Source organism: Cygnus atratus, chromosome 1 (assembly GCF_013377495.2).
Source record: "Cygnus atratus isolate AKBS03 ecotype Queensland, Australia chromosome 1, CAtr_DNAZoo_HiC_assembly, whole genome shotgun sequence".
Classification (NCBI taxonomy): domain Eukaryota; kingdom Metazoa; phylum Chordata; class Aves; order Anseriformes; family Anatidae; genus Cygnus; species Cygnus atratus.
The window spans coordinates 177,387,748-177,412,936 of NC_066362.1; the positions used below are offsets into that span (position 1 = coordinate 177,387,748).

Sequence of the window (25,189 nt, forward strand, 5' to 3'; positions counted from 1 at the left end):
ACTGTGGACGCTTCTTTTTTCATTAGAAATATCTAGGTTGTGCAACTGCCTTTTGGAAAGTATTAAAATGTTGTTTGTAGAAAGAGGGATATATAAATTCAATTCCTTTAGACTACAGAGAAAAAGTAAAAAACTAACCTTGTAGTACTTTTCCCCATTCATGTAACAGAAAGTTATCACGGTAAAACAGGTAAAGTGAAAAGCTGATATATCACAAAAGATGTGAGAGATCAAATACTGTGACGAAGTTTTCAGTGTTAAAGTTTTATTTCTTTCATGTGTCGTATTTTTCTAAAAATGTGTTTAGAAGAATTCATCTACAATACACAACAATACACACACTTGTTTCTCCTTGAGTCTCTACTTAATACAATGGAAAAAGTCCCTCCAAACCCCCCAAAAACAAAAAACCCAAAGCAGCAGTTCTCCTATCCCCTGTCCCCAAAAGAAAGCACTGTTTTTCCAGTTTAAGTCTCTAGAAGTTTTTTTGCTGGATACAGCAGGAAGTAAACATAGATATTCCTGCAGCTTTTGCAACCACTAATGTCTTCTTTTTCTGAGATCCCAAAGACTGGGATAATTGCATTCTGCAAAAGGCAAAACAATTTAAGGGAGGAAAAAAAAAAAAAAGATGCATTCACTTATTAAAAATTAAATAGGACTTTCACAATCAACTGCTTCAAATATGCATGAATTATGACAGCTAGAAACCAGTCTATGCAGATCGCTCATGAAGTGGGTGCGAAGTTGAAGTCAGGGTAGGAAAAAAAAAATCACAATGATAAAAGAGCTCTTTCTTGGAGCTTTTACAAGGTCATTTGGCCAAGACCAGATAAAAGTGAATATTTCTCCAGTACCCTGTAACAAGAGGGAGAAAACAGAATTAAAAATTATCTTTTGCAGCAAAAACAAAAATCAAAGTCATACTACCCTAGGATTAAGTCCACTGGAAAATAAAGTCTCCCTTTTTGTGACAGGTTTTAGCTTTTAATTATGTAAAGCACTCATGAAGGGATTTCTATCTTTTTGTAAATTTAATTCACAAAACATTCTAATTATCTGCAGACATATTAATAAGTCTTTGAGCAATATATTAATGTAGCAAGCTGAAATGGGTTTTAAAAACAACAGTAATACAAGGATTTAAAAAGTATATCCATCCATAATTCTTATACGGTTCATATGTAAATATATCAGTGGTAATGTAGATACTGAGTAAAACAACAAAGAACCCAATATGTTGAACTCCTTCAGCAGCCCAAAGTTTACAAATCTTTATAGTATTTTGGGCTGCAAAAGATGGTCATTTCTACCCCTGTGGGGAATTGCCTTTATCTACTTATTGCACTTTCTTTGGTGAATTTGAGTTAATTTTTAATAACAATTCTACTCCTCATAAAACTGAAAAGATGACTCACGGGAGGCCAACTGTATTATTTAGATACTACCTTTAGGATACAACCCTGCTATGAAAATATTAACTAAAACTACTGTTGGAGCAGAAAATGAGGAATAAAGTTGTATAAGAAATTAAGAATATGTCAATTCATGTCTAAAAGAGAAGGGCTTTTAAATTGTTATTTTTTTAATTTCTCTTTAAAAATCCTAGGTTTCCAAAAAGGAGTTATCAGTCATTTCCTAAGGCAAGAGTAATGCGTGTCACAACCTGAACCTGCATCAAAAGTCCCCAAGCCTAAAAGTAAAGGTTCTGGACAAATCTTTAAATCAGAACTGGGAATTAGGGCAGGGAACCCCTTTCAGAAAAGAACATGGGTTCAGTGAGGCTTATGAAAAGGTCATGTGAAAACAGAGGACCTCATTTTTCTGATGCAATACTGTCATTTTTTTTTTTCACAGCCTCTACTGATACAAATAGTCTCCCTTTTTGAACATGGGAAACAGCAGGAAGACTGCAGCCCACAACAAAGTTGTAGTCTTTCACTTACAACCACTGAAAGTTTGCAGAATTACTTTCTGCATTTACAGCCACACTTCTCAGCTGCCCAGAGGTATCCACTCACAGTCCACAACATAGAGAATGTGACTTTATTGAGGTTTTAGCACCAAATATCACCACACCCTGAGTGAACACTTTCAGCGGCATCAGAGTTTCCTCTGACTTGATATAAACATTCTACAGTTCTTTAAGAGAGAAGGAGTTTAAGATTTGGTATGTGCTTCGCATAGACCCATGCACACAGTTGGAAAGTTTTTAAGATGTCCTTTCATAATACTATAGAATCAAACCACACAAGCTGTCATACTGAAATGTCAAGATGAAACAAAATGAATACCAGCTTTGGTACTAAATGTATAGGGTTTACATGGCAAGGTTTTGGTAGCAGGGGGCTTCAGGTGTGGCCTCTGGAAGCAGAGCCCAGCAGCTGCCCTATGTCAGATCAGAGCCAGCTCCAGCCAGCTCCAAAAGGGACCTCCTGCTGGCCAGAACCAAGCCATGAGCAACACTGGGCATCTGGGAGAGCAGATTGAAGAAAAGGAGAAACAAAAAACCTTCAGCGCAACAGCAACTGAGAGAGCAAGGAGGGAGAAGCAGCCCTGCAGCCCCCAAGGTCAGTGCAGCAGGAGGGCAGAAGGTGCAGCAGGAGGGCAGGAGGTGCTCCAGACAGGCAGCAGCAGTTCCCCTGCGGCCTGTGGAGAGGCCCCTGGTGGAGCAGGCTGTCCCCCTGCAGCCCATGGGTCCCGCATGGAGCAGATCTCCACGCTGCAGCCCGTGGAGGAGCCCCCAGTGGAGCAGGTGGATGTGGCCTGGAGGAGGCTGCTGCCCATGGAGAGCCCCCTGCAGGAGCAGGCCCCGGGCCGGAGCTGCAGCCCGTGGAGAGGAGCCCACGCAGGAGCAGGGGATCTGGGGGTAACAGAATTTCATGGGAGAGACCCCACGTGGAGCAGGGGCAGAGAGCAATGGTGAGGGAGCAGCAGACACAAAGCGTCAGGGACTGACCGCAGCCTTCATTCCCCGTTCCCCTGCACCGCTCGGGGAAAGGAGGTGGAAGAGTGGGGATGGGGGGAAAGTGTTTTTTGTTTGCTTTTAGTTTCTCACTGCTCTAGCTTGTTAGTGATAAGCAATAAATTATATTAAACTCCTCACTCTGAGTCTGTTTTGCCTGTGAGTAATTGTTGAGTGATCTCCCTGTCCTTATCTCAATCCTTTAGCCCTTTCCATTGTATTTTCTCCCCCTTGCCCTTTGAGGAGAGGGAGTGAGAGAGCAGCTGTGGTGGAGCTCAGCTACCCAGCTGAGTAAAATCACCACACTAACAAGAACTAACAAATTCGTTATTCTTACCTTTTAGTAACGTTGATCCTTTATTCCAAGTAGTTTGACCCCTAGAAAAAAAAATGCATTAGTATAGTTCAATATGCAGTACAGTACAATGAGACATTTATGCCAGGAATTATGGTTATCCAGCTACGTGTGTCTTTCCTGGTTACTTGGTGCCCTTTCCTGTCTTTTGAAGCTCCGTTTAAAATAATAAGCCCTTCTGCAAGATTCCAGTTCCAGTAATAAATATTTATTTGATTTGAATTGCATATGAATAGTGGGATGTATTGACTCAGGAGATAAACATATTTTGATTTTGCTGAAAAAAAGTCAATCTAGAAGTGTTCCAAATATCTTTAGATGTCTTGATCCTGTCTTGGTCATACAGAGTTTGTAAGAGTGAGAGGTTTCTTCTGCTCCTCCCCAGACTACCACTATTCTCTTTGAGGATGAGATTTTCAAAAGAAAGTATGATTGAGCTCAGTCAAGCCAGGCAGAACACATCTGCATATGCTGTTTGACTGCCTCATCAGAGAAGTCATTAAACTCAGCTACAGCATGCCTGGATCTACTCATCTTAGGTCCCTATATCAGTACCAGTACTTCTGCTGAGTGTTTTTTTTTTTTTTTTCCTTCATCATTCTGCCAGGAAAGACTATCCCATTACTCTAAACAACTGCAACAAAACAGTTTAAAAAAAAAAAAAAACCTTTAGACTAACCAGGCTAAAGCTAAGATAGAAAACAACAGTCTAAACAACAGTCTAAACAACAGTCTTTGTTTGCTAAAACAAATTTAGCCATTGTGGATGGCACTCTGGAGCCTTCTCATATAAATACTCTGTTCCAAATATTCCCATGTTAAATAAAATATTTTTCTTTCTCCTGGGAGACCAGCATTTTCAGCGTAACTCTACACACGTAAAAGCTCAATAAAGTCTGTATTAAAGACTGATTGTGTATGGAAAACAATGGCATGCATGCCAGCCTTGTAACTTCATTGACTTTAGAGCTATGATTCTTCTTTGCTGTGCAACAGTAAAACTACATGACTGTATTGGGTTTACGTGACAAGGATTTTTGTAGCAGCTGGGGGGGCTGCAGGGGTGGCCTCTGTGAGTAGCTCAGAGCCAGATCCAGCCAGCTCCAAAAGGGACCTGCCAGTGGCCAGAGCTGAGCTAGGGAGTGATGCTGGGTGGGCATCTGGGAGAGCAGATTGAAGAAAGGGAAACAGAAAACTGCTGCACAACAGCAGCTGGGAGAGCAAGGAGGGAGAAGCAGCCCTGCAGCCCCCAAGGTCAGTGCAGCAGGAGGGCAGGAGGTGGTGCTCCAGGCACACAGCAGCAGTTCCCCTGGGGCCTGTGGAGAGGCCCCTGGTGGAGCAGGCTGCCCCCTGCAGCCCATGGGTCCCGCATGGAGCAGATCTCCACGCTGCAGCCCGTGGAGGAGCCCCCGGTGGAGCAGGTGGATGTGGCCTGGAGGAGGCTGCGGCTCATGGAGAGTCCCCGCAGGAGCAGGCCCCGGGCCGGAGCTGCAGCCCGTGGAGAGGAGCAGGGCGTCTGGGGGCAGCTGCTGCCTGTGGGGGACCCGTGCTGGAGCAGTTTGCTCCTGACGGATGGACCCCGTGGTACAGACCCATGTTGGAGCAGGTCTTGAAGAGCTGCTGCCTGTGGGCAGCCCCCGCAGGCTCAGTTCAGGAGGCATCCCGTGGGAGGGACCCCACGTTGAGCAGGAGCAGAGAGTGACCATGAAGGAGCGGTGGAGACGAAGCATCAGGGTCTGACCGCAGCCCCCATTCTCTGTTCCCCTGCACTGCCCAGGGGGGACATAGAAGAGGGTGGATGGGGGGGAAGGTGTTTTTAGTTTGCTTTTAGTTTCTTACTGCTCTAGTCAGTTATTAGCCATAGGCAATAAATTACCTTAATCGCACTACATTGAATTTGTTTTGCCCATGATGGTAATTGGTAAGTGATCTCCCTGTCCTTATCTCAGTCCATGAGCTTTCTTTCTCCCCCTCCTGTTTTGAGGAGGGCGAGTGAGGAAGTGGCATTGTGGAGGTTAGCTTCCCATTGGTGTGAAACCTCCATGATGATATGCTCCCTCTCAGTTTCCTAGCAAATAGTGTAAATCTGGTTAAGACTCCAAAGTAAAATTTCCATGGAGCATGCTGCAAGATCTAAACCAAGTGCTAATCCACAAACCATGCTCATTTAACATAGTTTTATCCCCAAACCATGTTAGTTTTGTCCTGCATCCTCTTAGTTCCTGTCCCGTGCAGGGGAAAGAAACACAATGTGGTTTCCTGTCGCATTGCACCTGTGTATTCAGTGCATAGTTGTTTCCCCCTCTAAATATCTAGAATTATGCATCAACTGAAAGAGCAGAGTCAGCATCTGAAAGAGCATTTCTCATTCATATGCATGACACAGGGTGTAATGGAGGCATGAAACATGAAGGTGCAATATGTCACATTGCCTTCTAGATTCTGGGTTTACTGTAGCTCAGAGAGTTGCAACAAGACATCCAGTACTTCATTAAAGAAGAGTAGACATATAAATTTCACCTATTCAGTATGTGACCTCTCCCCATAAATAGAATAGACAATAGTGTCCTTGACAGAGACCCAAAAAATAAACAAGGGCTCTGTTACAGGCTTCCCTTGCATTAGCACGTGGTCTGTGCAAATCCCTTAGTGCCTGAGCATGGGCAAATCTCACAGGGGAGTGAATATAAAAATGTGCCATTATTTTAAAGTTATTCTTTTGTAAAAATAGAAGTGTTTTTGTATTTAAATAAAACTGATCATTTGTGCCACTATAGTGAACGGATATTGTCTCACTTATAGGCCCCAGCTGAGTAAAGATTAAATCTTATTGATTAAACTTTGATGTTGATATGACAACCATTATTTTTTCCCTCCTATCCTAGAATGTTTGTACTTATGTTAGAGACAATGGCAGCACAAAGGACATCAACATTTTCTTGGTAGCATACAAGAAGACTCATTTCTCTCTCAAGGGTGCAGTACCTCAACAGAGAGAAGTAGAAATTCATTAATTTGTCTTCCCATTAAAAAAGCAAACCACACAACCACCCAGAGAGCGCTCTGGCATTTATAACCAAAAAGGGAGAAAAGACTACTTTCATGAAGATACTTGTTGAAATAACAGGATATAAATATTCCTAATAAAACGCAAGATGTCTGGAAGGCAGAAGAACTGGTTTATTATCAGTTGGTGGACTATTGGGCGGTGCAACTGCTCTCTTCTCCCCTGGCCAAACACACAGAACAAATTTACCTTCCCCTTCCTTTTTATGTCCCTCATGATACCCAGCCACTGCCCAGCTTCTGCTATCTGCCTAGCCACTGCTTTTCATGGAACAAATGGAAACTTAATTATCTTTGAGACTTATACTCCCTTTCAAATTCATCTAAGACCGGCCAGCAGGTTGAAAACCTAATTACGTGCAGACAGACAGCATGATCATACAAACTTCATTTCCTTAGGAAACCAGGCTAATAGAAGTAATAACGAAAAATACAGCAGGTATATTGATAACGGTGCAATGTTCAGTTTCTGTAAGCGTGAAGCATTTGTGACTGTGAAGAGTTCAATCAGAAAAAAAAAGAAAAAAAAAAAAGAACCAGGGAAGAACAAATATTTCCTCTTCAGTGCAACTACAAGGAAGGAGTACGCTCAAAAATTACCTGCAGGTCTCAACTTTGGGAACCTTTTTCTTTTCTCTTAATCTTAGTATATGCTCTGACCTCCTTCAGTTAGCAACCTTGTAATGCAAAACACCATGTTGCAGACGACATGACTTGTAAGCCACTCTTGGAGTTCATCTCTTTTTGCTTAAAATCCCAAGGGAACGGAGAAGAGCCTCAATATAATCAAAGACACCAAGGCTGCAGCCTCCAGCCTACCGTTTGAGAGAGATTTTTCTTTCTTGCTCTTGTTACCAAAATTCATTTTAATTTCTCTCCTTGATGACATACTCTTTCATACTTTATTCTTTCCCTGCTTTGCTCAGTCTTCTGAACATTTCATATTGTGGCATACAGGAAAAATGGATAATCTAGCATTATGCAACAGAAGGCAGGCTCCTTGGGAACCATTAAGTAAACATCCAGAGTAGGAAATTTATCACTTCTGCACACAGGGTTTTGTTGTTAATTATGTTGATGTATTCTTTGAATATATATATTTGTTAAAAAAAAAAAGAAAAACATAAATTGGCTGGGGACATTACAGAGCTGTCTGCTGTTAAAACTCTGCCTGGGCTGCATGCGGTGGCACTAACACCTGCCGTAGGGAAGAGGACGTATGGCAACTAACGAAAGGCAAAACCCTGCGCCTTCTGAAGACAGTGCAGAAGTTTTAGGTGGTGACAGCAGATGCTCTGGTGGAGATGCTGGAGTTCAGATATTGAGACTGTTGGTTGTTATAGACCTTCTTTTGTCAGGAAACAGTTTACACATTGGGATAAAGGACACAAAGTGAAATAAAAAGAATTATTTCTACCTTTGTTGCCTTGGTTAACCAGGCCCCCTCCAGCAGATTTTACCTTTTGCATCTTACTAGGTATTAGTTACCTCTGTCCTACCTGAAGTCTAACACTGCTACTTACAAAAAAATCATTCAGGCCTGCCATGTAGAGTTTGCCTCAGCAAGTCCAAGGGAACTGCTGTGCACAGAGGTGGCTTCAGCCTGGGGTTCCTGAGCCTTCTGCCGTAGCTTGGGGCTTGCCTAAAGCTTGAAGGGATTGAGACTCCTTTTCCATTTTCAGTATCTGGTAAACTCCAGCGGCAACACTATCTTCTTCTCTATCATTCCCAGATTTTATAGATGCCCAGGTTTTCCTGGCATTCATCTGCCAAGATCTAAATCCACACCAAACAGTCCAAGCAATCCACCTCAAGCTTTTCTTCTGGTTATCTTCTAGACAGTTTTCCCTACGCTGGCACATACACTCAGTCCTCTTAGACTCATATCATTTTGTTGCTCAGTCTTTGAAAATCTTCCATTTCTACACTGTAGTCCTCTCAGCAATGGAATTTCACCCTAATGGAAATTTTCATGGTGAGAATACTGCAGTTTTTTTTGGTTTGTTTGTTTTTTGATCACTGAAGCAATTCTAAATAAGTCATATTAATGCCTCATTAGGACAGCTGAAAAAAAACCACAGTACTTAGTACTGGCTATTTAATAGGCTCCAGTCAAGATACCTTTTCTTCAGAAAAAAACTGACAAATACTATATATTTTCAATTAGATGCAGTTGGTTCTTCCTTACCATAATTTTATACAGGAAGAGATGAACAGAAATGAGATTTCCCTCCTCCACTTTCAATAACATATTAAAGCGTTTACAGCCTTTCCAAACATCTTTCATTTAAAGACTTTCCAAAAACCCCATACAATTTCACTACCCTTGTTCTGAACTTCAGGAAGTACATTGGATTCGGTTCCTTGCACTACCTTCCATGCAAAGAAACAGAGTTCTGCTGCAAGAGCAGCTGTTACTCCCTCCTCCCATTTGAACAGCTTATATTATAGACAGGTTTTCTTCTTAAAAAGCTACTGTAGGCAGCCAGCCAAGACTGCCAGGCAGGCTAATCACACACAGACACATAATAGTGTATGGGAAAAAGTCAATTTTTAAACAATCCCGTTGCTTTCATATTCTGTACCCAAAAACTTACCCAGGCACCATTACTGAGGTAGTCCAGACTCCCAGAATATCCAGGTTGGCAGATGCTATTAGTCTGTGCTTTGTTCTGGAGTCGGTCTAGGAAAGCATTATTTACCCTTAAAATATAATTAAAAATGAATACTGATTGAAGATAGCTGAGGAGTTCACAAACTCTTGAAATTTAACATTCTGTGAGCAGCTTTCCCTATTCCCAGTTAAATGCACATCATTCTATGCTTTTCAAGCCTGTGTTGAATAACCACAGCCTGGCATGAGATAGGGTAGCTTTCATTTTCAATTCACGAGGTGTATTCTTATCCTGTGATCAATCCATCATGATTAAAAGGCATACCTTGGCTTTTGTGAGAAATGGCCCAAAATTCTCTCTAGAAAGTCATCCTGCATACCACTCACTTGATCAGCGAGGTTAGCTATTTCAACAATTCACCTTAGGTAGTCTTTCAGCTTTCATTATACTAGTTTCTACAAGTTCTGATTTCCTAATGAAAAAAAAAAAAAACAAAACACTTAGGCTTCTTCCTAACGGAGACCAGTTGTATACCTGACAACTTTCCCAGCCATCCAGCTCTGAAAGCAACTCTAGCATTTTCTTATACTGCTTTATCAATCTGCAACGCATGCATACAGACAGATGCAGTTTCCCTCCATCTGTTCCAAATATTTTCAAACCATCTGAAAACTGTTTCTTTTTATCCTTATTAATGCTTAAGACTGACACACATGCTTAGACATGACTGTTGTTTCAGTGTTTTACAATGCTCTTTGCACAAAGGATGCAAAATGCAAGGTACTGGATTATTTCTATCTGGGGACACGAGATAGACTCAACTGAAAATCCTTCATTAACTTCTATGGGTAATTATCCCAATATCTTTGCTGGAGAAATAAAAAGCAATGAAAACTGTACAGAAAGTGGTTTCCTACAGAAATAATTTTTTAAAATTTACCTAACTATAAAAAAAAAGGTTGCTTTAAAAAAAAAAAAAAAAAAAACAGTTCTGAGGGCTATTTCTTTATACCTGCAGAAAAATAAAAATAAAGCTAAGAAAAAAGCTGAGCTTCAAGATAATGAAAAGTCATTTAAGTGACAGAACTGCAAGATCAGAACACAGTGCAGCAGTGGGCACAGCCTGGGACATGAAGCACCACAGCAGCAGAAAGCCTTGCTGTACTGCAGGTATCAGTATCTAATCCCATGCTTAGCTCTGTCTGTTAGCTTCAATGACAGTCAACTGCAAAAAAGTTGTGTGAACAAAGTAGCCTATTACAAAATAATATTACATATATATGTGTATATATATACAAATATATACATATATATATATTTTTCCCCAACTGGCTTTAAGTTTTCATGAAACTACTAATAGTTTCTGTCCCACGCTATATCCTGTGCTGATAAAATAAAGTGAACAAGACACTCTGGGTTGTACTGCATTACTGTGAGCAGCTGTAATGATGGATATCAGTGGTTTATCTGAAGGTGATGTTAAACCAGAGGCTAGGTCAGGATTCCTCACTGTAATAATTTTCTTAAGCATGAATGCCTGCAATTTTGAGACCCTTTCCAGATATAAAATAAATTAAAGTATACCATGAGTTTTTGCATCATACCTCCTTTGTTCATTTTGAAGTGCTCTTGTCCTGGCTTCCTCCTCCTGCTTTTGTTTTGATTCCTTTAATTGAGCCTGGGAATGATAAAAGTGAAAAACTAAAACAAAAACAAAAAATTAACTTACTTCTAGTTAACGTGCCTATGTTGAAAACCCAATGAATTCCATGTGGCATTAACTTCACCTAGAGCTATGTGTCATTCCTGCAATTTCACTCAGCAGCATTTTATTTACATGACAGCATGGGGTGCAAAACTGAGCTCCTTTTTCTGTTCAGCATTGCACTGGACTGGATATAAGTGAATTCAGACAGCTACAGTCCTATATTTGAAGACACCAGCCTGAACACAAGCTTTTTACATGGGCAGATAATGACAGGACAAGGGGGAATGGTTTTAAACTAAAAGAGGGGAGATTTAGATTAGATGTTAGGAGGAAATTCTTCACTGTGAGGGTGGTGAGGCCCTGGCACAGGTTGCCCAGAGAAGCTGTGGCTGCCCCATCCGTGGAGGTGTCCAAGGCCAGGCTGGATGGCGCTTTGGGCAACCTGCTCTGGTGGGAGGTGTCGCTGCGTATGGCGGGGGGCTTGGAACTGGGTGGTCTTTAAGGTCCCTTCCAATCTGAACCATTCTGTGATTCTCTGATTTGCCTCTCTAACCTAGTCCTTTTCTTCCAGACAAACACCGTTCCTAAGCATAGCGAGCCCCCATTAGCTCCAGTTGGCCATACAGTATGAGGCAGAGGCACACAACCCTGCCTGTGCTCCTACCCAAGTGCCTGCTGCTCCTCTGCCCTCCAAAATACTCTAAGGAAGCTTTCCTAATGCAGTAAGGAGCAGACCTTCAGCTTCCTCTTCCCCAACCCCCAGGTTTGAATTTCCCAGCAGGTCCAAGGGGAAGAAAACTGGAGTCATCTAGCAGGAGCAGACTCAGCCTGTTGGGTATGACGGAGACATGCCCCTTGCCTCCTGCCTCTGTGGAGCGTGAGAAGCCAACAAGAGCATGTGCCACGGTGATCACCTCCATCTCCCTGGGACTCCCCCTAGCATGAGGGAAGGGCAAATGGTGCCTACTGGTGTGGTGAAAGCATGTGCAAGCTCCCAGTGTTGCAACAGCCTACAATCCTTACATCGCACAGTATTGAGTTATATAAACAGTGTCAAAGGGACTTCTCTGGAGAGGAGAGTTTGCTTATACAATTGTAGCTGGGACTGCTAAGGAAACACAGCTTGTATGACTGTGCTTTGCACATGTGCTTGTTTGTCTATCTGTTGCTCCCTGCAGTGCACCCAAGGACTGAAGATGCAGATTTTCCTGCAAAGAATTTGGCTTGCAGGGTCAGGGGGAATGGATGGGAACGGACCCATCCTTCATATTTTCCATAGCAACTGAGTAGCAGTAGGCATAGGAAGTAAAATAAAATGATGCGGTTAGATAAAAGCTTCAATAACTGAATGGAACTACAAAAGTTAAAAAAAAAAATCAATTTAAGTGGAACATTAAATAAAAACTATGCAATAAATGTGTGAACAAAATCAATAACTGTGAATGTGTTGTGTATCAATATTTGTCTAGCCTTAAAAGAAGAAACAGAATTAAGAAATAAAAAAGCCAACCTTAATTTTCACTGTTTTAAATAACTATTCAACCTGAAAATTAAAACCCGGTATCTGACTTTCCAATATGCTGAGTCCTCTCTTGGAGTAATGTGCTGAAATATATTGCACGTATATGATGCGGTGTTCAAAGTGTACTGAATATTTTTAAGTCAAGCAATACATACTAAAACCTGTTCTGAAAAAAAAAATGCAACTGACAATACCTATTCGTTTTATAGTTACACTGTGCTAGGAGGTGCACACAGGACAGAATTCACAATTACTTTAATAAATATTGGTTTGAAGTAGAAATGAGCCAACATAAATCTGAGGGACAATTATTGGAGCCTTTAAAATGCATATTATTTACAGTAGGTTTATACGTAGTGCATTACTCTGCACAGTAGATAATAGCAATGTTGAAGGCAAGGAGCACTGGAAGTGTGTACTAAGAAACAGCAGACTTAGAGGCAGTCCACAGCTTCTTCCTAATCTATGGAAATCAGTGTGGAGTCTAAAGCTCTACACAAGTCCCTTAAACCAAGGCAAATAAAGAAGGGGCATGCTAATCCACAGTTTTATTTATTTTATCCATGGAAGGATAAACATAAAGAATACAACAGCTACAGGCTTTATGCCGAACAGGACTAGCATTCAAAGATTTTTCCTCCGTATAGTTTCTAGGAATAAGGATGTACCTGTGAGAAAGCAATTAAGAGTCTCCTTCCCTACCCCAACCTTTTGTCTCCAGCATCCAGGTTGCTATGAAAGGAGCACGATTATGCTCAACATTTAGAGAAAGAAAGCCGTGAGGAGGGCTCAGTCACTTGTCCAGCTCTATCAGAAACTCACCATATGGAACTGGTTGTGCTACCAACGAGTCTACTACTGGGGAAATAGTTTAACATTAATTTGGGTATTAGTAACAGCAGATGCATAAGTAGAGCCTCAGTTAGAGAAAAGAAGGCTTTGGGAAGACCGTATAGTGGCCTTCCAGTACCTAAAGGGAGACTACAAGAAAGCTGGGGAGACACTCTTTACCAGGGAGTGTAGTGATAGGACAAGGGGGAATGGCTTTAAACTAAAAGAGGGGAGATTTAGATTAGATGTTAGGAATAAATTTTTCACTCAGAGGGTTGTGAGGCACTGACACAGGTGGCCCAGATAAGTTGTGGCTGCCCCGTCCCTGGAGGTGCTCAAGGCCAGGCTGGATGGGGCTTTGGGCAACCTGGTCTGGTGGGAGGTGTCCCTGCCCATGGCAGGGGGGTTGGAACTAGATAGTTTTTAAGGCCTGTTCTAACCCAAACCATTCTGTGATTCTATTTGCTAATATCTTTTTGCAGTCAATGCTGCCTTCCGCACACTTGCACAGTTAGACCTGGAGCCAAGAAAGACAACTTACTACAGTGCTATTGCCTGGCATAGATGAGCTTTAAGTGGATCTAGTACCCAAAACCATGCCAGAGGGATTGCAGTGGTTCAGATGCATTTCAGGCAATGCATGCTGTACATGTAGAAGATGGAGTTCAAACCTGTAGTTATGGCATGCCCTCTTTTTAGGCAATTCAAAACTTCATTTAGGTGGTTAGCAAGTGTAGACTTGATAGCAAATCTGAGTGCTTCCACATACTCATTTGGGATGGCAGGGTGCACAGGCCTCTATTCTCTAGAAAGAGACTATTGAGAATCTGAAATCATAAATATCTCAGTAAGATTACTTCTGCCTGAAAGAGAGTAAATTGGTTTCCTTAGACTATGAAATTGTGCACCACAATCCAAAAAATGCTCTGCACAGTTGTTCAAATGGAGAGGCAAACAGGAGCTAGTCATCCAGACACAAATAGCCAGAAACCCAGAAGATAACTCTGTCCAAATTTTACAACTTCGCTCATCTCTCTCACAATATTTGAAAACAGTGACTAAAAACACTTTCGTTATAGAGAAGTTGTGTGCGTAGGCTACAAGTAATCAATGCATTTAATTGGTTTCACAGCATGCAAAAATGATACAATATGCAAACTGATAATGTATAATTATCTTCCTCTGTTGTTCTTGCTTCATTTCCTCTAATCTTCTGTTTTCATTCTCTTGAAGAGCTTGCTTATAAGAATGGCTTGTAGCCTATTGTTCAGCTGAGAATATACACATATTGGTGTGGGGAGAGGGAGGATCAACATCCCAGACCTCATTCCCAAATCTTTTTACAGGTTATTAACAAAAGAAAACTATTTGAAGGATTCAAGTTACTTAAAAAACTGATCAAACTGAAGACTAGAATTTAACCAAGGAGTGGTCTAAAACCTTTCAGGCATTCAGTTTGGCTGAATGTTCAGCTGCACATCACAACAAAGCAGCCACAGCACGTTCTATTCCTTGTCCCAGTGGCAAGCATGAAGTTACCTTGAGCAATCAGAAAACACAATCAGGATATACGACAGTGAGGTGGGGTGTTGTGGGAAGACAGAAAAACACCGGAAGTGTTACCAAGATAACAAAGCAGAAGGGAGGACTGGTAGCAGAGGGGAAACCCGGATTATTTCCATAGGAATATCAGAAAGGGATGTGTGGTCATAGGGCAACAGAAGCTGAGAGATCAAGCTTACTATATTAGTTGGGTGGCAGCCAAGAGAACTGAAAATCTGAACCAGACATCGTGAATAAAGTATTCAACTGTGTAAATTTCCATTACAGTGATTAGCCCTGGTCTTTCATAAGCTGTAGCTGTCTGCAAAGGGCCAGCATAGCATTAGGATCTTATAGGATCCTTAGGAACTTATACTGTAAAGTCTTTGAGCAGGGACAGAGCGTAGCACACTAAATAATGAGCCAGTATAATATAATACAAGAAGTGTGCAGGTTTGACTTTAGTGAGGAATTTGTTGCAGGTCTACACAATGTTCTCGAAACTTGATATATGTGTGCAGAATGACACCATTAAAACGACAGGCACATAATTTGCTAAAAAGACTGAATAGAGAAAGCAATTATTAATAGCTCAATTTTGAGCTGGGAGGAGTTGTTACATCTGTCCTGGGAGACTCATTCTGGGTCCAGTATTATTCATTACTCTCCGTAATGGCTTGGAGAATTGTGTGGAGTGTATGTTAATCAAGTTGGAAGACAATAAAAATCTACACAGGATTGGTAACACTTTGAAAGACAGGATTAAAATTACTTATGAGCTTGATTAAATAAGTAGGCCAAAAAAGTCACCGATGACAGAATCACTCCAAAGAAGGCAAATTTGTTCACATGCATCAAGTAATATCTGACACTGAAATTTGAACTAGATGTACTGAATTAGTATCACTATCAAAGAAATGCTGCAAGGGAAGAAAATCAGTCAACATGGAATTGTCCCAGATTTGTTTTAGAGCAATAACTTTAAATAAAAAATACATGTATATATATATATTTTTTTTTTTCCCCTCTTTTAACATGCATATCAGGCACTTCGTAGTTTTATCACACATCCCAGATTCAAATACATTGCTTCTGAATGTTTTAGTTACTCCAGACAAAGGAGACAGATCCGAGATAACATCAAAATTAGAGTGTAAGATTCGCCAGTGGTTTAGCCTTTTGGTACTATGCCAAGTTTATTTAGATAACAACTCATTGGTTAGGTGCTTCAGATTCCTTATGCAGAGCACAGAGGGTGTGTGTATGCCTATAGACCGTACCTCATCCAAGTTGGTTGAGGTCTTGCTAACTGTATTGCTGCATTATAAGCGAGTGATAAATTGATTCACAAAGGTATAGAAATGCTGCCACACAAAAGACAGGTATCAGATGGTATTAGTAAAGAACAGTACAGAAAAATTATGAATTTTATCTGCTTTGATACTGGTTAAGCAAAAGATGAACTGTGGTATGTAATTCAGCATAACTTACTAAGAAATTCCTCAAAACCTGCAACTAGAAAGGCAGGTGTATGTAGGTCAAGTAGAAGGCAAAAGCTACAGGTACACTGGTATGTCTGAAACAATTAAGTGTTACTTTAGGCATCCACCCACTTCTCCACAGACATGCAGACACCACACTAAAATGCTGAAATCCAAGTCAGTCTCAGGGCCATGAGCTCACTTATGTTCACAGTTCCATGTTCACACCGTATGAAAGGCTGTGGAGCTGGGTTTTCCCTATTAAAGAACAAGCTCCTCACCATTCAGAGCATGGGATGCTTCAGAGGGAGGTAGAAGGAGTTTCAAAACATCTTTTCTCCCTTCCCATAGTCCTTTATCTTGCTTGTCTACTCAGGACTACAAAAGACAGTCAGAAAGCCACTCTGTTACAATTAAATCCAGAGGACCCAGCACTGCTGAGCAGAAGTTGGCTCCTTCAAGCTATAAATCTGCTCACATGTGCTAAGATTTCTCCTTGTTTTTCAGAGACATCAAATGACCTGGGGAATCAAAGGGGAAAGGAACCTACTTTCAGTAACACCTTCCCTCTTCAAGCAACTGAAAATCAGGAAGAGATACTAGAAGCAAGACAGAGCTGTTGTATATTGTTTGGAGCAATTTCTCTAGTGAGAGGGTTTTGCACATTTCCAAGGCTTCTGAGGAAACATGCAGGCAAATTTTTACATCCCTTACACAGCTGTTGGTGTTCAAGGTTGTATACAACAGAGGATTACCCAGATTAGATATTTCCAAGTTTTGCTGACTTGGGACCATTGTAACAATAATTTCCGTCTACTTGACTGCCTGCTTTGTCATCTCCCAGTTTCAAACCCCCCTAAAGGGGAAGATTTCTGTCTTCAGGGTTAATATTCCTCACTGCAGGTTTTTACATCAGTAGGAATGCTTGGTTTATATGTGGAGAGACTAATCAGATGTGCAAAAGGCTTCTTGAGGCAATTAGAATAATGAAACTTTAGCAATACTTTATCTATTCCCTAATTACATTGATACTTACCAGGCTCATTCAAACTGGGATAAAGTCCCCAAGCATTCTACGGAATCACTTTTAGGATGCAGTGAGAAATAAGCTGCTCTTCCGACTAGATTTTCAATGCAGCAGAGCATCTGCTGACATGAACTAGTTGAGATTTCATAAAAGCTTGCCACCGACTGATGGGTACAGAGCACATTTAAGATTCTGATCTGAACATAGAATATAAATCTGGCTCATATTTATCAGAGAGAGAACGGCGAGTAATAAAGGCAGTCCCCTACTATGTAGGATACTCTGCCAATTTATCACAGACAATGTAGGCAATTCACCCAGAAAGACTCCTTGGTTCTCTCTGAGTTACGTATAGGCAATTAAAGTCAATTAGAATATTCTAATATCACACTATTGACAGCACCTGGAAAGTTGACAGAAAAATATTGCACATTCCACAGTTTTGCTTACCCATGCTGTTGATTCTGGGCCACGATTAGCAATCTGACAGGAATCACTCTTTGGCAAGCCTAAATCCAATCTGTTCAATAATTCATTGGTTTTGCTACAAAGAAATCCAATCCAAATAGAATTGTTAGTGGTTCCATAAAAATAAATACAGATTTTTATTCCACCCTTGGAATCTAGACTAGACATTTTATCATGTGACTGCTGAAAAACATCACAGGTGGAACAAAAGGTTATGGGAACAGACAGAATGAAAGGGGACTGAGGAAACAGAACCTATATTATGGATAAGACATTTGCTGGGAGAATTTTTTAGGCAAATAGTTATTGTCATTTGCATATTTGCAGTCTATAGGGGCTATGCTTTCTTTCTGCATGGTAAAAGCTCCTAAAATACAAACTCACATACCATTGGACTTCATCAGAATGCAAGTGCTTCACTGAATTGTTGCAAATCCTTTTACCAGATCCATAAATCTCAGATAAGTAATTTAAAAGATTATTTTAAGGCATTTTCCTTCATTGTTAATACAATGCACCCTTACAACATATTACTTAATCAGGTACCATTTTGTAGCATTAAAAAAAAAAAAGCAAAAAAAAAAAAAAAAGCTTGTCTTTACCTGAAAATAATTGCACAACATTGTCATTTCTTATTCTGGCAAGGACAATTTTATTTTTCCAATCACATCCCTTATAAACCATATTTTCAAAGTAGCATCAGGTCTCTCACAGTTTTGCAGAATCACAGAATAGCTTGGGTTGGAAGGGACTCTAAAGACCATCTAATTCCAACCCCCCTGCCATGGGCAGGGACACCCCCAACCAGACCAGATTGCTTAAAGCCCAAGTACAGATAAGCAAAGTCACAAAGAATAACATGAATACTAAAAGCAGGACTTTCAATGCCGTAATCAGGAATTAGTTTCTTAACCTGCATGCCCAGGCATATATATTCAAGTCCTTGCTCTCTCAAAAGCGTAGCGTTAGAGGCAATTTTATTTCTGTATACAGCTTTGCAAAGCATGAAAGTACTTCAAGAGGAGTTCAACACAAAGATTTACTTTCCTGACAGGGCAGCCATCTAACTCTGTGGGGGAGAAGATGCCAACAGCAAAGAAAGCTACTTAACCTTGCAGAAAAAGCCTTGTCTGCCAAATAGTGATGATGACTAACTGCAGAAACAGACTGTCAAAAGTGGTTTTATCTTTCACTCCATGTCCTGAAACAGAGAGTAGATGCAAAATGTTCTGCTGGTCAGTGGGTGTATTGAGGAGAAGTGCAGAAAACGAAAAGAAACCTACCTACAAGTTCTTCTGTGCTCCTCTACAGAATATAAAAACACGTTAGCTATTTAAGTACAGAGGACTTGCTCACACTGTAGCAAACCATACCTTTAGAGTCTCGGCATTCCCAGTTCACTCCCTTTCCTTCATTACCTGGGAAGTTATGATAACCTCAGCCAAGGCACAATATAGAAAGTACCAAGTGAAACACAAGAACACAAGATTCCCTGATCTACAAAGCACCTACAAAGTCAGGGTTAAATGAATTAATAGTATCTTCTTTTCCAAGCTTTAAGCACACACTTTTTTTTTTTTTTCTTTTCAGGAAAGATGAGTGGTACAGTGGTAGAGTGGTGAGATTGCACAGAATAATTTTGGGAACTTGAAGTTTTAAATTGCAGATTGTGTTTCTCTACCTATGCTAAAATAACTATTTATTTCTATACCAGAAAGACTAAGATCTCCTACAGAAAGTCTGGACTATATCTGAGAAGGTTGTAGCTCTGTAAAGAAATATCTGGCCTCTTGGGGGTATATCTGGATGCCTTAATTCCTTACAGATGGTACAAGAAGGACTTGGGGTATGCACAAGTTCTCAGTACTTGCATAAAAAGGAGGTGGATGGCTAAGACATTACTCTCCCCAGATCAGCACACTGATACTCAGTTTTGGTATTAGAAAAGATGCTTACAAGAGCGGAAGCAAATAAAGTTTCTCAGCAAGAATGTGTACTGCTTTTGTGTACAGAAAACATCCCACTACACCACATTAAGTGATACAGTAATAATGTTTTCCTATCACAAGAAAGGGACTCAGGTTTCTGAATATGACTGAAGACAAACTGTGTCAAGTCAATCATCTATGTTAATTCATTGTGTATTGTTTCTATGAAAACCCAGCAGAGCATCTTGAGATGACAGCCTGTCAAAATGTTGTCTGAATGGTACTTTTCATAATATTAATCCTAAAGTCATAATAATGTAGAGCATAACACAAGCCATGCTGCAGGGAATGGGGGAAGTCAGAGAGATGACAGTCCAATTAACGTTCCAGAGAGGAAAGCATTATCTCCAGAAGGAAATCAGCATATCAAAGTGTCCATAGGTATTTCACATACAGACAGTCAGAGCAACATCTCACTCTCATTTGCTAAAACTTCAGGGGCTAATCAAAAATGCTGATAAAATATGGTCCTCTAAAATAATTAATATGAAGGAAAGAAGAAGATGAGCTGAAGAATTGCGCGAAGCATTATTCTGCATACAACAGCCTCCTGATGTTCTTTGAAAATAGTTAGGCAGAAGGAAATACAAAATTTAGACAAAGCAATAAGATGGCACCCTCCTAACAGGCTGTTAACCTGAGCTCTTACTTCCCCGAAACATCAGGCTGCAGGGAAGAGAGCAGTGTTTAGAAGCACTGGTTAAGCTGAGGCATTCTTACAAAAATATTTTGTGTTTTGTGTTGTATTCTGTAGTTCTGTTTCCCGTCACACAATTGAGAACAAGCCTTTTGCTGCACTAATTAAAATAGGCTACTCCCATACTGGTTTAATAGCACCAGGCAATACCCGTAGCAATGGGAACTCAGCCATCTGCATTGTGGTAACAGTTCCTGGCATAGTTTTGACCTGTTCCAAATAGTACTTTCCCAAATAACTGTTGGCTGCTGTCCGGGAACTAATATTAACCACAAATACCTCCCATAAGGCTCTATGGATGCAATTGCCCCATTTTGGGAGGTAAAAAAACTTTGCTAGCAACAGAAACAGGCAGCCTCAAGCCTGTTGGCCTCAAAAGTGACAGTGATTGACAGTGTTAAATTTATTAGTACTGATGCAGCTGTGGTGGAGTGAAGCACTGTCAAGCTTGGGGTTGAAAAACTCTTAAGAGCTGTCATGGGAAAATCCTGACTTTGTTGCCAGTAACATGTTGAGTAACATGGGGACAGTGTGTGACCTTCGAAGTCAGTCCATGTTGCTACTCTTTCTGTGGGTCCTTAGATATAACACCTTACATTTCACAACTCTTCTTTAAGCAGAGTCTTTTCTTGTGTACCTCTTACAAGCTGTTACTTAAAAACTTGAAGGGCAACAAGTACATGTAGAGTGTAGAAACGTGAATCTGTTAGGTGTTCCACTGAGAAAGGTGTAATTTAGGGACTTACAGTAGTATACCCTGCACCATCACGAGCTACATCTAGATCAGGGAATCTACATGCATTTCAAATTTTGGGGGACTAAAGGCATGTGCTCTCCACATTCCCACTGAGGTAAGACAAGGGGGTGGATATAAAAGCCTGAATGAGCCTAGGTTCCTTTGGCCTAGAAGAGGAACATAATTTTTCTTCCTACAAATATAGTTCTTGGCTTTAGGTCCTTTTTACAGACTAACATTAAAAATGCATCAATTAAAAAGGCCTCTCATAATTTCATTACCGCTTCCCAATGAAACCAGTGGCAGTTAATTCTTTTGCTTTAATTGATGGATATTGAAATGCCAGAATGTAGAAAAATATACCAGCTTTAATGCCAGTGCTTTAAAAAAACAAAGCACAATATTGTTGTATATATCATAGATCTATTTATTTCTCTTGACAATTTTAGAAAGATAATGGACACTTACTACTGCTGAAAACAAGACAGTTCCTGAGCTCTTTGGTTTCTCAAGCTGCAGGATCTTTGGCATTACAATTCTACTCTAACAAATGTCTATAAGTATGCTAAGAGCCATAAAAAAAAAAGAAAAGTAGTAAAAAATAAAAATAAACAAGCCTAAGCCAGATAAATCATTATATTCATTTCAGAGAGGAGACAACCTGAGTGGCTAAGACAACAAAAGGAGCATCTCATGTTGAATGACACAGACATACCAGGTTCCAAATTCATGGCCAGTGAGCAATGCTGAAGTGATTTTTCACCCTTTCCCTCCAATTCTACTGAAAAATTAAGAACCATGCATAATGCATACACAGTGTTAGTTTCATACATCACCATTCATGATGTTTTTTAAATAGTAAAAGGACTCCCCTTCTCAAAAACAAAATCCCAAACTTAATTTCATTCAAGATGCATTTTTTTGCAGCACCAACAAGCATATCTGTACTTCTCCACACCTCAGAATATTTAATTGGCTAAGCATAACAACGTCATCTACTTTTGCAGAAATTAAGATCTGTTGCTTAACACTACATAAGTCTATTTGCAAGAAAAGCTGCTGTTCATTGCAGTAAAGTCCACGGTAGGTGCATTCTTACTACAGGCCTAAAATTAGGCTAGGTTAGGCCAGGCCCAGACAACCAACAGACTGAACAGAAGAAAGCTTTGAGATCTAAACCCTGCTCTTGCTCCTTCCTCAGCTACAGCTTTGCCTTGTGCACTACATCTCAGCTACACATCTGCTATGACCAACAAACCAGGCTGGCTGGAACTAGGGTGATTGCTGCTCCTCTGTCTCATGGCCTTACAAGGGCCATCAAAATCAAATGTTAAAACAGGAGAAATTCCAGAAGCTGGCCCAAAGGTAGATGAGATGACTGCCCATTTATGCAGCTTTCCCATTGCTTCCATGTCAGGAGATGGCGAAAGAGACTCCAAGCAAAGCTGTAGTTGGGATTTTTGCAGATTAAAATAATTTGCTTAAGTGTGAATGAAGCTAGAGGCCGAAACCAAGATCTGTGAAAACAAATTCCACCAAATGCACATACTTCAAAATTAAGCCATTAAGAAAGTTATTTTTAAGAAAAACACCTCCATCTGTTGCCAATAAGCATGCCCTCAGCTCTACATGGATTCTCATTCTTTTCCTTTACCTCAACTCTAACCCACACACAGAGGACTTCGGGGTAAGAAGAAAATAACAAACATTAATAGTATGCAAAGTTGTCAGCATGAACTGATACGCATTTTTTTGGTGAGTATGTGTGTGGAGATTCATCTTTTGCTGGAATTTATAAGATGTAAGACTACAGAGTTGAATAACTAACCCATTAAGTTCCTGTGGGATGTAGATGGCTCTTCCCCAATGCACTTTCCTGGGAAGAAAAGCTATCCTCTGGTTATGTAGTTTACTTGCTTCATGCAGTATTCACAGACTTCACTGGGAGTAATGCACAAGCATGCCAAGGAAGACTTGCACAAATCTAATAACAGTGATCAAAATGGTGCTATCTTTGGCTGGTAGCCATTCTTGCCTCCAAGTCTTTGAGCACAAGGTCTAGGGAATAAGAACAAAAAATGTGGCAATTGTTCATTTTAGGTATAAGGCTTGAAGAAAGTATAAAAATAGTAATAAAAAATAGGAACTTTCTCAGCAGAATTATTTTCATCACTTCCCACTCACACCCAAAACTATCTTTTTGTGTCAACCCACTTCCTTTTTTTTGTTTTCCTGACAGAATGAAATAATGCTACTGAGCTATTTTTTCCTCCTACCGACTCATCCAATATTCTTGGAAGTTATTTTAGACATCAAGTTTCATTTATTATCTGAAGCAATAAGCATAAATCCAGTTTTAAGGAAAATGCAGTTTTGTATAAGTCTATTGCATAGATCTTCCATTCTGTGTGCTCCATCTGCATGTGCAATCTGCTTCTATATTTTCAGCCAGCTTGCATGGGCAGATTAATGCATACAATTAGAAAGCAACCTCACAGGCGTTCAATAAACTGCCTTCATTATTACACTCAAGAGAGTCCCTTTGGATGTCTATAAAAGCCTAGTTTTCTGCCTGTTAGCTAAATAATTGACAACGCTTAAAATAATCAGGAGCAAACGAACAAAATGAAGACCATTGTGGTGAAAAGAAGCAAACAAAAGATTCTCAAGGCTGCAAACCTTTTTGTGTGAGCCCTCTCACTCTCTTTAGCAACCTACATTGAAAGTCTGGTCAGGTTTACATTTGCACTTCTGTGGGGAAAATTTGTTACCAGCCTTCTGTTTGAACCACACATCACAGAGGACTGAAAACTGGCAAGGAAGCGAGTATTTATCCTGTAAAAACAGGTAAATAAATAAAAATTCTGGTTTGATTCAGGTTTTATTTTCTTGCATTTTATGACTTTTGAGAAAACTGCTTTGGCAGGCAAACGTATATCAGCTTGGTTTGGTGAAGCTCCTGTACTCTGTTTGGAATATGCACTCAGAGGCACTCTGGCAAATTGCGTTTCCAGCTCCAAATTCTGAGCTTAATATATCAAGCACACACATGTAGCAGAGTGCAACAGTGCCAGGAATTTTTACAGGAGTACAACCTTCACAAAAACAGTGACATGGGTGTGTAACAAAGGCAAGGGTGAGGTTGTACAACTGCTATCGTGTGCTATTAAAATGAAACCCTATGTGTGGACTGCTTTTTCCATTACACAAATTGGTAGATGGCTATTAGAAATGCAGTGGACCACATCCAACGCTACAGTTTCTGGGAAGTCAAATTCAAATTAAATGAAAGCACCTTATCAGAGAACTGGGCTAAAACCTTGTGGAAAGACAGCCCACAGTTTAGGCTCAAATTCACACAGCTTAGACAGGGCAGTCGTGCAAGCCACAGAGAAAAACAAGTCACGAGTTAGCCATCCCTCACTGCTGTTTAAATGACAAATTTTGCGTCCTAACTAAAGAAGGACATCCTGAAAAGTCCTGAGCCAACCATCTAACCTCTTCATTCCCATTTATAACGTTACACTCAGTCTTTTCCTCACAAGGATTAGGTAATTGCAAAGCATGGACTATACATTTATTATCTTTTAATGCAATCTGACAGAAATACTGTCTCTACCACAGGCCATCCACGTAAAATGCATCCAAGACACCATTACTCAGAAGAAAAGACTCCATTTCACATATAAGTAGCTTTCAGTAGGTAAATGTGCACGTACTCTGTATTTTCTAGATCTGGTATCTGCAGAGGCAGAGCCACAGCAATGCTATCACCAATAAATCCCTCAGGTGTTAGCACCAACCTCAGCAATCCTGTCATGAAGCAATTCCTTCAGCCCAAAGTCTGCTCCTGAATGTTGTTCGGACTTTGTATAAAAAGCTACTTTAGGAAATACCTTGTGAGTTTTACCCAGTTCAGTCGCCTGATAGATCCAGCTGATCCCCCAAAAGACTCACAGCCTTCTCCACAACACTCTGCATGCATGCCTAGACCTCATTCTTGCAAGAAAACAACACTTACTCAAACAACTGCGATAACACATACAGTTGACTTTCAAGGGCCAGCTCCATACAAAGACGCTAACAAGGGTTTCAGGAGATAGGAAATACCTGTAGTCTGCAGGCAGGGGACAAGGCAGCAGGCAATTTTTCTTTTTGGCATTTGCTCACTTCACGTATACACCGTTT

At 40.5% G+C, this 25,189-nt stretch overlaps 1 protein-coding gene across 1 annotated transcript in view; it reads right to left on the reverse strand.

Moving 5' to 3' along the window:
- Nucleotides 1–252: 252 nt before the first annotated feature.
- Nucleotides 253–25,189, reverse strand: part of EPSTI1 (epithelial stromal interaction 1) — a 50,258-nt gene continuing 25,321 nt past the window's right edge. The window contains exons 7-11 of the mRNA XM_035553347.2: nt 17,563–17,656; nt 10,606–10,679; nt 8,984–9,089; nt 3,303–3,343; nt 253–858 (exon numbers count right to left, since the gene is read on the reverse strand). Coding sequence (XP_035409240.1) covers nt 3,323–3,343; nt 8,984–9,089; nt 10,606–10,679; nt 17,563–17,656 — 295 coding nt within the window. The 3' untranslated portion in view covers nt 253–858; nt 3,303–3,322. The remainder of the gene's footprint in view (nt 859–3,302; nt 3,344–8,983; nt 9,090–10,605; nt 10,680–17,562; nt 17,657–25,189) is intronic.